At 47.0% G+C, this 12,500-nt stretch overlaps 1 protein-coding gene across 1 annotated transcript in view; it reads left to right on the top strand.

The window, feature by feature from the left end:
• Window positions 1-12,500, top strand: part of LOC118379634 (pyruvate carboxylase, mitochondrial-like) — a 596,907-nt gene that overhangs the window by 21,217 nt on the left and 563,190 nt on the right. Inside the window, exons 2-4 of the mRNA XM_052497803.1 lie at window positions 5,702-5,847; window positions 8,771-8,864; window positions 10,764-10,854. Of these exons, the coding sequence (XP_052353763.1) occupies window positions 5,703-5,847; window positions 8,771-8,864; window positions 10,764-10,854 (330 nt within the window). The 5' untranslated portion in view covers window position 5,702. The remainder of the gene's footprint in view (window positions 1-5,701; window positions 5,848-8,770; window positions 8,865-10,763; window positions 10,855-12,500) is intronic.

The raw sequence follows: 12,500 nt of genomic DNA, 5'->3' as shown, positions 1-12,500 counted from the left end.
GCAGAGTGAGCACAGACTGTCCTCTCTGGGCAGCCAGGTTGGTCTGTGACGACCGGTCTCTATAGCCAGGGGGCAGAGTGAGCACAGACTGTCCTCTCTGGGCAGCCAGGTTGGTCTGTGACGACCGGTCTCTATAGCCAGACTGTCCTCTCTGGGCAGCCAGGTTTGTCTGTGACGACCAGTCTCTATAGCCAAACTGTCCTCTCTGAGCAGCCAGGTTTGTCTGTGACGACCGGTCTCTATTGCCAGACTGTCCTCTCTGGGCAGCCAGGTTTGTCTGTGATGACCGGTCTCTATAGCCAGACTGTCCTCTCTGAGCAGCCAGGTTTGTCTGTGACGACCGGTCTCTATAGCCAGACTGTCCTCTCTGGGCAGCCAGGTTGGTCTGTGACGACCGGTCTCTATAGCCAGACTGTCCTCTCTGGGCAGCCAGGTTTGTCTGTGACGACCAGTCTCTATAGCCAGACTGTCCTCTCTGAGCAGCCAGGTTTGTCTGTGACGACCGGTCTCTATTGCCAGACTGTCCTCTCTGGGCAGCCAGGTTTGTCTGTGATGACCGGTCTCTATAGCCAGACTGTCCTCTCTGAGCAGCCAGGTTTGTCTGTGACGACCGGTCTCTATAGCCAGACTGTCCTCTCTGGGCAGCCAGGTTGGTCTGTGACGACCGGTCTCTATAGCCAGACTGTCCTCTCTGGGCAGCCAGGTTTGTCTGTGACGACCGGTCTCTATAGCCAGACTGTCCTCTCTGGGCAGCCAGGTTAGTCTGTGATGACCGGTCTCTATAGCCAGACTGTCCTCTCTGGGCAGCCAGGTTGGTCTGTGACGACCGGTCTCTATAGCCAGACTGTCCTCTCTGGGCAGCCAGGTTGGTCTGTGACGACCGGTCTCTATAGCCAGACTGTTCTCTCTGGGCTGTCAGGTTGGTCTGTGACGACCGGTCTCTATAGCCACACTGTCCTCTCTGGGCAGCCAGGTTTGTCTGTGATGACCGGTCTCTATAGCCAGACTGTCCTCTCTGAGAAGCCAGGTTTGTCTGTGACGACCGGTCTCTATAGCCAGACTGTCCTCTCTGGGCAGCCAGGTTGGTCTGTGACGACCGGTCTCTATAGCCAGACTGTCCTCTCTGGGCAGCCAGGTTTGTCTGTGACGACCGGTCTCTATAGCCAGACTGTCCTCTCTGGGCAGCCAGGTTAGTCTGTGATGACCGGTCTCTATAGCCAGACTGTCCTCTCTGGGCAGCCAGGTTGGTCTTTGACGACCGGTCTCTATAGCCAGACTGTCCTCTCTGGGCAGCCAGGTTGGTCTGTGACGACCGGTCTCTATAGCCAGACTGTCCTCTCTGGGCAGCCAGGTTGGTCTGTGACGACCGGTCTCTATAGCCAGACTGTCCTCTCTGGGCAGCCAGGTTTGTCTGTGACGACCGGTCTCTATAGCCAGACTGTCCTCTCTGGGCAGCCAGGTTGGTCTGTGACGACCGGTCTCTATAGCCAGACTGTCCTCTCTGGGCAGCCAGGTTTGTCTGTGACGACCGGTCTCTATAGCCAGACTGTCCTCTCTGGGCAGCCAGGTTAGTCTGTGATGACCGGTCTCTATAGCCAGACTGTCCTCTCTGGGCAGCCAGGTTGGTCTGTGACGACCGGTCTCTATAGCCAGACTGTCCTCTCTGGGCAGCCAGGTTGGTCTGTGACGACCGGTCTCTATAGCCAGACTGTCCTCTCTGGGCAGCCAGGTTGGTCTGTGACGACCGGTCTCTATAGCCAGACTGTCCTCTCTGGGCAGCCAGGTTTGTCTGTGACGACCGGTCTCTATAGCCAGACTGTTCTCTCTGGGCTGTCAGGTTGGTCTGTGACGACCGGTCTCTATAGCCACACTGTCCTCTCTGGGCAGCCAGGTTTGTCTGTGATGACCGGTCTCTATAGCCAGACTGTCCTCTCTGAGAAGCCAGGTTTGTCTGTGACGACCGGTCTCTATAGCCAGACTGTCCTGTCTGGGCAGCCAGGTTGGTCTGTGACGACCGGTCTCTATATCCAGACTGTCCTGTCTGGGCAGCCAGGTTGGTCTGTGACGACCGGTCTCTATAGCCAGACTGTCCTCTCTGAGTCTGTACCGAGTCAGTGTTTTCCTCAGTTGTCTATCAGTCACAGTGGTCAGATAGTCTGCCACCATGTACTGTCTGTTTAGAGACACAGAGCATTGAAGTTACCTTAGATATTCTGTGGTGTCTTTGCAATAGGTGATATGATCTGGTTGGGCCAGATCTCTGCTTATTTCACAGCCGTGTGAAAGCTACCCGTGTTGCTGATATAGATATGTGTCCTTCTAATGTGTTCTAATAGATCTGTGTCCAAATATCATTTATATTTGTCATCCTGTTTTCCTGACCTCTTTTGGAATATCATTCTGTGCGTTTTCTTTTTTGGTTAACGGTCAGAACCAAGGTCTGACAGAACCTGTGATTAACGGTCAGAACCCAGGTCTGACAGAACCTGTGGTTAACGGTCAGAACCCAGGTCTGACAGAACCTGTGGTTAACGGTCAGAACCCAGGTCTGACAGAACCTGTGGTTAACGGTCAGAACCCAGGTCTGACAGAACCTGTGGTTAACGGTCAGAACCCAGGTCTGACAGAACCTGTGGTTAACGGTCAGAGACCAGGTCTGACAGAACCTGTGGTTAACGGTCAGAACCCAGGTCTGACAGAACCTGTGGTTAACGGTCAGAACCCAGGTCTGACAGAACCTGTGATTAACGGTCAGAACCCAGGTTTGACAGAACCTGTGGTTAACGGTCAGAACCCAGGTCTGACAGAACCTGTGGTTAACGGTCAGAACCCAGGTTTGACAGAACCTGTGGTTAACGGTCAGAACCCAGGTCTGACAGAACCTGTGATTAACGGTCAGAACCCAGGTCTGACAGAACCTGTGGTTAACGGTCAGAACCCAGGTCTGACAGAACCTGTGGTTAACGGTCAGAACCCAGGTTTGACAGAACCTGTGGTTAACGGTCAGAACCCAGGTCTGACAGAACCTGTGATTAACGGTCAGAGCCCAGGTCTGACAGAACCTGTGGTTATCGGTCAGAGCCCAGGTCAGACAGAACCTGTGCAGATGATCTAGGTACTGCTGTAACTCCTCCTTAGTGGGAGACAACAGCCCCAGGTCATCTGTCTACAACAGACCCTCCTTAATGGGAGACGACAGACCCTCCTTAATGGGAGACGACAGACCCTCCTTAGTGGGAGACAACAGACCCTCCTTAGTGGGAGACAACAGACCCTCCTTAATGGGAGACAACAGACCCTCCTTAATGGGAGACAACAGACCCTCCTTAATGGGAGACAACAGACCCTCCTTAATGGGAGACAACAGACCCTCCTTAGTGGGAGACAACAGACCCTCCTTAATGGGAGACAACAGACCCTCCTTAATGGGAGACAACAGACCCTCCTTAATGGGAGACAACAGACCCTCATCTGTAAACAGCCTCTCCTTAGGGAGACAACAGAGGTCATCTGTCTACAACAGCCTCTCCTTAATGGGAGACAGCCCCACAGACCCTCCTTAGTGGGAGACAACAGACCCTCCTTAATGGGAGACAACAGACCCTCCTTAATGGGAGACAACAGACCCTCCTTAGTGGGAGACAACAGACCCTCCTTAATGGGAGACAACAGACCCTCCTTAGTGGGAGACAACAGACCCTCCTTAGTGGGAGACAACAGCCCCAGGTCATCTGTCTACAACAGCCTCTCCTTAGTGAGAGACAACAGCCCCAGGTCATCTGTCTACAACAGACCCTCCTTAGTGGGAGACAACAGACCCTCCTTAGTGGGAGACGACAGCACCAGGCCGTGTGTCTACAGCAGACACTTGATTTCAGTGTTGTGTAGAGGGAGACCAGGTGAATTGATTTCAGTGTTGTGTAGAGGGAGACCAGGTGAATTGATTTCAGTGTTGTGTAGAGGGAGACCAGGTGAATTGATGTCAGTGTTGTGTAGAGGGAGACCAGGTGAATTGATTTCAGTATTGTGTAGAGGGAGACCAGGTGAATTGATTTCAGTGTTGTGTAGGGGGAGACCAGGTGCTTCTGATTCTTCTAATGTGTTTGCCAAATTCATTAATGTCGATGTTAAACAGTACATTGTTTCTCCCCACATTCCTGAGAGAAGACGTCTGTTTGCTTGCTGCCAATTTGAACCACACATTTGTTTTTAATTTAACATTGATTTAGTAACATCACGTTTTCCCTCCACTTTCTATTAGTTTATTTAAAAAAAATACCAAATGTTGTGCCAAATGTGATCAAATGCTTTCTTGAAGTCTACGAAACAAAAGTATATTTAGCCTTTGTTTTTTGGTTTACTTGATTGTCAATTAGAGTGTGGAGGGTATAATGTGGTCTGTTGTGCGGTAATTTGTTAAAAATCCAATCTGGTTTCTTCTAAGGACCTTGTGTTCATCAAGGAAATGAAGTAGTCTACTATTTATGATACTGCAGAGACATTTCCCCAAGTTGCTCTACTATTTATGACACTGCAGAGACATTTCCCCAAGTTGCTCTACTATTTATGATACTGCAGAGACATTTCCCCAAGTTGCTCTACTATTTATGATACTGCAGAGACATTTCCCCAAGTTGCTCTACTATTTATGATACTGCAGAGACATTTCCCCAAGTTGCTCTACTATTTATGATACTGCAGAGACATTTCCCCAAGTTGCTCTACTATTTATGATACTGCAGAGACATTTCCCCAAGTTGCTCTACTATTTATGATACTGCAGAGACATTTCCCCAAGTTGCTCTACTATTTATGATACTGCAGAGACATTTCCCCAAGTTGCTCTACTATTTATGATACTGCAGAGACATTTCCCCAAGTTGCTCTACTATTTATGACACTGCAGAGACATTTCCCCAAGTTGCTCTACTATTTATGATACTGCAGAGACATTTCCCCAAGTTGCTGTTAACGCAAAGTCCTCTGTGATTATTTAGGTGAAATTTTGTAAATATTTGTGTGATCGATTCAAGGATTTGTCATTTGTCTTGTATATCTTGTTGTTATGGGCTCTTATATTGTTATGTTGCTGTACAGGTTTGCAACGTTATTTCTCCATATAACGCTATTTTGGATAGCCAATTCCTCATGTTGTGGTCTCTCTCTCTCTCTCTCCTTCTCTCTCTCCTTCTCTCCTTCTCTCTCTCTCTCTCTCTCTCTCTCTCTCTCTCTCTCTCTCTCTCTCTCTCTCTCTCTCTCTCTCTCTCTCTCTCTCTCTCTCTCTCTCTCTCTCTCTCTCTCTCTCTCTCTCTCTCTCTCTCTCTCTCTCTCTCTCTCTCCTTCCCTCTCTCTCTCTCTCTCTCTCCTCTCTCTCTCTATCCTTGTCTCTCTCTCTCTCTCTCTCTTTCTCTCTCTCCTTCTCTGTCTCGCTCTCTGTGTGTCTCTCTCTCTCTCTCTCTCTCTGTCTCTCTCTCTCTCTCTCTCTCTCTCTCTCTCTCTCTCTGTCTCTCTCTCTCTCTCTCTCTCTCTCTCTCTCTCTCTCTCTCTCTCTCTCTCTCTCTCTCTCTCTGTCTCTCTTCTCTCTCTCCTTGTCTCTCTCCTTCTCTCTCTCTCTCTCTCTCTCTCTCTCTCTCTCTCTCTCTTGTCTCTCTCTCTCTCTCTCTCTCTCCTTGTCTCTCTCTCTCCCTCTCTCTCTATCCAGGATGTTGCTGTGTGTTTCCGGGGTGGGTCGAGGGGGTCTGGGGTTGCTAGCGGTAAAGAGGGCGTGTCTTCTCACTCGCACTGCCCACTCGTCGCCCCAGAACTTTGAGTATCGACCAATCAAAAAGGTCATGGTGGCCAACAGAGGTAAGGCTCCACCCACAATACGACATGACATTGTAACTATGGGGATGATTGACATCACTTGTCCCAACACATGACAGTACATCTTATCCATCATTGTTATTAGGAGTCAATCACCACCTTCCGGAGACACCTGAAACCCCACCTCTTTAAGGAATACCTAGGATAGGATAAAGTAATCCTTCTCACACCCTTAAAAGATTTAGATGCACTATTGTCAATTGCATGGCTGTTCCACTGATGTCATATATAGTGAATGCACCAATTTGTAAGTCAAAGCTCTGGATAAGAGCGTCTGCTAAATGACTTAAATGTAATGTAAATGTAATTAGCCCAGCACAAAGCTATTGCCACCTTAAAGCTACACAGCCACCTAGCCCAGCTCAAAGCTACACAGCCACCTAGCCCAGCTCAAAGCTACACAGCCACCAAGTCCAGCTCAAAGCTACACAGCCACCTAGCCCAGCTCAAAGCTACACAGCCACCTAGCCCAGCTCAAACCTACACAGCCACCTAACCCAGCTCAAAGCTACACAGCCACCTAGCCCAGCACAAAGCTACACAGCCACCAAGTCCAGCTCAAAGCTGGACTTCAAAGCACACAGCCACCAAGTCCAGCTCAAAGCTACACAGCCACCTAGCCCAGCTCAAAGCTACACAGCCACCTAGCCCAGCTCAAAGCTACACAGCCACCTAGCCCAGCTCAAAGCTACACAGCCACCTAACCTAGCTCAAAGCTACACAGCCATGTAGCCCAGCTCAAAGCTACACAGCCATGTAGCCCAGCTCAAAGCTACACAGCCACCTAACCCAGCTCAAAGCTACACAGCCATGTAGCTAACTATTCATGACATGAACTGAACATTAAATCACATTATATACTGGGTGGTTTGAACCCTGAATGCTGATTGGCTGACAGCCATGGTATATCAGAACGTATACCACAGGTATGACAAAACACATATTTTTCCTGCTCTAATTACGTTGGTAACCTGTTTATAACAGCGATAAAGCACCTCAGGGGAGTTGTGGTGTACGGCCAACCCTGCTTTGTGTCGTGCCTAAGAACAGCCCTTAGCCGTGGTATATTTGCCGTATACCACAAACCCCCTGAGGTGCTTTATTGCTTGAATAGATAGTAGAGAAACATAGTGTACTTCTCAACCCATATAGGGAATTCGGAAATGATTCAGACCCCTTGACCCCCCCCCCCAAAATGTTACTTTACAGACAGATTCGAAAATGGATTAAATCGTTTTTTCTCCCTCATCAATCGACACAGAATACCCCATAATGACATCACAATACCCCATAATGACATCACAATACCCCATAATGACATCACAATACCCCATAATGACAAAGCAAACACAGGTTTTTTAGATATGATTGCACATTTAAATGAAAAACTGAAATATCACATTTACATAAGTATTCAGGCCCTTAACTCAGTACTTTGTTGAAGCACCTTTGGCAGTGATTACAGCCTCGAGTCTTCTTTGGTATGATGCTACAAGCTTGGCACACCTGTATTTGGGGAGTTTCTCTCATTCTTCTCTGCAGATCCTCTCAAGCTCTGTCAGGTTGGATGGGGAGCGTCGCTGCACAGCTATTTTCAGGTCTCTCCAGAGATGTTTGATCGGGTTCAAAGACGGGCTCTGGCTGGGCCACTGAAGGACATTCAGAGACTTGTCCTGAAGTCACTCCTGCATTGTCTTGGCTGTGTGCTTAGGGTCTTTGTCCTATTGGAAGGTGAACCTTCGCCCCAGTCTGAGGTCCTGAGCAGGTTTTCATCAAGGATCTCTCTGTGCTTTGCACTGTTCATCTTTCCCTCGATCCTGACTAGTCTCCCAGTCCCTGCAGCTGAAAAACATCCCCACAGCATGATGTTGCCACCACCATGTTTCACCTTGGGATGTTATTGGACAAGTGATGAGCAGTGCCTGTTTTCCCTCCAGATGTGACGCTTTGCATTCAGGCCAAAGATTTCAATCTTGGTTTCTTCAGACCAGAGAATCTTTTTTCTCGTGGTATGGGATGCCTTTAGCTGCCTTTAGGCAAACTCCAAGCCGGCTGTCATGTGCCATTTACTGAGGAGTGGCTTCCGTCTGGCCATTTTGATTGGTGGAGTGCTGCAGAGACGGTTGTCCTTCTGGAAGGTTCAATCATCTTCACAGATGAACTCTGGAGCTCTGTCAGAGTGACCATTGGGTTTTTGGTCACCTTACTGACCAAGGCCCTTCTCCCTTAATTGCTTAGTTTGGACAGGCAGCCATCTCTAGGAAGAGTCTTGGTGTTTCCAAACTCCTTCCATTTAAGAATGATGGAGGCCACTGTGTTCTTGGGGACCTTCAATGATGAGGACATTTTTTGGTACCCTTCTCCAGATCTGTGCCTCGACACAATCCTATCTCTGTGCTCTACGGACAATTCCTTCGACCTCATGGATTGGCTTTTGCTCTGACATGCACTGTCAACTGTTTGACCTTATACAAACAGGTGTGTGCCTTTCCAAATCATGTCCAATCAACTGAATTAACCACAGGTGGACTCCAATCAAGTTGTAGAAACAGCTCAAGGATGATCAATGGAAACAGGATGCACCTGAGCTCAATTCAGAGTCTCATAGCAAAGGGTCTGAACACTTAAAGTATTTACGTTTTTATTTTTAATATATTTGCAAAAATGTAAAAAATATATATATTTTTTTCACTTTCTCATTATGGGGTATTGTGTGTTGATTGAAGAGGAAAAAGTATTTTATACATTTTTAGAAAAAAAGGCTGTAATGTAATAAAATGTGTAAAAAAGTGAGGGGGTCTGAATACTTTCCAAACAGACTATACATCTCTTTTATTATTTTATATTTTTCTTTCTTTCTTTCCTTTCTCTTTTCTTTTCTCCTTTTCTGTTCTCTCCTCTCCAGGTGAGATCGCTATCCGTGTGTTCAGGGCGTGTACTGAGTTGGGGATTCGAACCGTGGCTGTTTACTCTGAAGAAGATCGAGGACAGATGCACAGGTATAGCACTCACCTGGAGTTATTGACTAATAAAGACTGATATTACCTGATGAATACCTGACGATATTACCTGATGAATACCTGACGATATTACCTGATGAATACCTGACGATATTATCAAATCAAAATCAAATCAAATTGTATTTGTCACATACACATGGTTAGCAGATGTTAATGCGAGTGCAGCGAAATGCTTGTGCTTCTAGTTCCGACAATGCAGTGATAACCAACAAGTAATCTAACTAACAATTCCAAAACTACTGTCTTATACACAGTGTAAGGGGATAAAGAATATGTACATAAGGATATATGAATGAGTGATGGTACAGAGCAGCATACAGTAGATGGTATCGAGTACAGTATATACATATGAGATGAGTATGTAGACACAGTAAACAAAGTTGCATAGGTAAAGTGGCTAGTGATACATGTATTACATAAGGATGCAGTCGATGATGTAGAGTACAGTATATACGTATGCATATGAGATGAATAATGTAGGGTAAGTAACATTATATAAGGTAGCATTGTTTAAAGTGGCTAGTGATATATTTTACATCATTTCCCATCAATTCCCATTATTAAAGTGGCTGGAGTTGGGTCAGTGTCAATGACAGTGTGTTGGCAGCACCCACTCAATGTTAGTGGTGGCTGTTTAACAGTCTGATGGCCTTGAGATAGAAGCTGTTTTTCAGTCTCTCGGTCCCAGCTTTGATGCACCTGTACTGACCTCGCCTTCTGGATGATAGCGGGGTGAACAGGCAGTGGTTCGGGTGGTTGATGTCCTTGATGATCTTTATGGCCTTCCTGTAACATCGGGTGGTGTAGGTGTCCTGGAGGGCAGGTAGTTTGCCCCGGTGATGCGTTGTGCAGACCTCACTACCCTCTGGAGAGCCTTACGGTTGAGGGCGGAGCAGTTGCCGTACCAGGCGGTGATAGAGCCCGCCAGGATGCTCTCGATTGTGCATCTGTAGAAGTTTGTGAGTGCTTTTGGTGACAAGCCGAATTTCTTCAGCCTCCTGAGGTTGAAGAGGCGCTGCTGCGCCTTCTTCACGATGCTGTCAGTGTGAGTGGACCAATTCAGTTTGTCTGTGATGTGTATGCCGAGGAACTTAAAACTTGCTACCCTCTCCACTACTGTTCCATCGATGTGGATAGGGGGTGTTCCCTCTGCTGTTTCCTTAAGTCCACAATCATCTCCTTAGTTTTGTTGACGTTGAGTGTGAGTTATTTTCCTGACACCACACTCCGAGGGCCCTCACCTCCTCCCTGTAGGCCGTCTCGTCGTTGTTGGTAATCAAGCCTACCACTGTTGTGTCGTCCGCAAACTTGATGATTGAGTTGGAGGCGTGCGTGGCCACGCAGTCGTGGGTGAACAGGGAGTACAGGAGAGGGCTCAGAACGCACCCTTGTGGGGCCCCCGTGTTGAGGATCAGCGGGGAGGAGATGTTGTTGCCTACCCTCACCACATGGGGGCGGCCCGTCAGGAAGTCCAGTACCCAGTTGCACAGGGCGGGGTCGAGACCCAGGGTCTCGAGCTTGATGACGAGCTTGGAGGGTACTATGGTGTTGAATGCCGAGCTGTAGTCGATGAACAGCATTCTCACATAGGTATTCCTCTTGTCCAGGTGGGTTAGGGCAGTGTACCTATTTGGGCGGTAAGCAAATTGGAGTGGGTCTAGGGTGTCAGGTAGGGTGGAGGTGATATGGTCCTTGACTAGTCTCTCAAAGCACTTCATGATGACGGAAGTGAGTGCTACGGGGCGGTAGTCGTTTAGCTCAGTTACCTTAGCTTTCTTGGGAACAGGAACAATGGTCGCCCTATTACAACCAGTTTTGCCCGCTAAGATCATTCAAGATCATAAAATGTACCTCTGTAACATACCGTTTCATCCACAGACAAAAAGCTGACGAAGCCTACCTGATAGGGAAAAGTCTTCCTCCTGTTGCTGCCTACCTGCATATACCTGACATCATTAAAGTAGCTAAGGTGAGATCCTCCGGTTCCTGCCTACCTGCATATACCTGACATCATTAAAGTAGCTAAGGTGAGATCCTCCTGTTGCTGCCTACCTGCATATACCTGACATCATTAAAGTAGCTAAGGTGAGATCCTCCTGTTGCTGCCTACCTGCATATACCTGACATCATTAAAGTAGCTAAGGTGAGATCCTCCTGTTGCTGCCTCCCTGCATATACCTGACATCATTAAAGTAGCTAAGGTGAGATCCTCCTGTTGCTGCCTACCTGCATATACCTGACATCATTAAAGTAGCTAAGGTGAGATCCTCCTGTTGCTGCCTACCTGCATATACCTGACATCATTAAAGTAGCTAAGGTGAGATCTTCCTGTTGCTGCCTACCTGCATATACCTGACATCATTAAAGTAGCTAAGGTGAGATCTTCCTGTTGCTGCCTACCTGCATATACCTGACATCATTAAAGTAGCTAAGGTGAGATCCTCCTGTTGCTGCCTACCTGCATATACCTGACATCATTAAAGTAGCTAAGGTGAGATCTTCCTGTTGCTGCCTACCTGCATATACCTGACATCATTAAAGTAGCTAAGGTGAGATCCTCCTGTTGCTGCCTACCTGCATATACCTCACATCATTAAAGTAGCTAAGGTGAGATCCTCCTGTTGCTGCCTACCTGCATATACCTCACATCATTAAAGTAGCTAAGGTGAGATCCTCTTTAGTGTGTTAGTGCTGTGCTGAAATCTGTGTGGGTCTCAATACCTGAATGTAAAAAGATGAAATGAGGAATTCGGCTTGCCCCCCAAGGCTCCTCTGCAACATCTAGCCCAACCTGGCCTCAGAGCATTTCGTATTATTCTGTATGAAAATCTGAGAAACTCCTATTAGTATGATATTTTTCGTATGGTATGTATTAATTTGTGGATGTCCATCACCCATTTCGGGGGATATGTTACAAATTTGCAAAACATACAATATTTTACGAATTGTAAACGTACAATACTTTACGAATTAGCTAAACGTTTGATATGTTACGAATTCTAGCTAGGTGGCTAGGTGGCTAACGTTACCTAGCTCGCTAACATTTGCTTGGCTAGGGGTTAGGGTTAGCGGTTAGGGTTAAGCTTAGGGTTAAGTTTAGGAATTAAGTTAAAGGGTTAAGTTTAAGGTTTAGCTAAAAGGGTTAAGCTTAGGGTTAAGTTTAGGAATTAAGTTAAAGGGTTAAGGTTAGGGTTTAGCTAAAAGGGTTAAGCTTAGGGTTAAGTTTAGGAATTAAGTTAAAGGGTTAAGGTTAAGGTTTAGCTAAAAGGGTTAAGCTTAGGGTTAAGTTTAGGAATTAAGTTAAAGGGTTAAGGTTAGGGTTAAGTTTAGGAATTAAGTTAAAGGGTTAAGGTTAGGGTTAAGTTTAGGAATTAAGTTAAAGGGTTAAGGTTAGGGTTAAGTTAGCTAAAAGGGTTAGGGGAAGGGTTAGCTAACATGCTAAGTAGTTGCAAAGCATATAAACAGTAGTAAGTAGCAGAACGTTGCTAAAGTGCTACGTGATGAAATTCGAACTTGCAACCTTTAGGTTGTTAGATGTTCGTGTTATACGCTCACCTATCCACCCCGACCAACGACCCTCTGAGACCAGGTTGTATAGCCAAAAATGCAGTGTTT

The sequence above is a fragment of the Oncorhynchus keta genome, chromosome 35, assembly GCF_023373465.1.
Source record: "Oncorhynchus keta strain PuntledgeMale-10-30-2019 chromosome 35, Oket_V2, whole genome shotgun sequence".
In the NCBI taxonomy this organism is placed as follows: Eukaryota; Metazoa; Chordata; class Actinopteri; order Salmoniformes; family Salmonidae; genus Oncorhynchus; species Oncorhynchus keta.
This window is presented reverse-complemented; position numbering and strand designations above follow the sequence as displayed.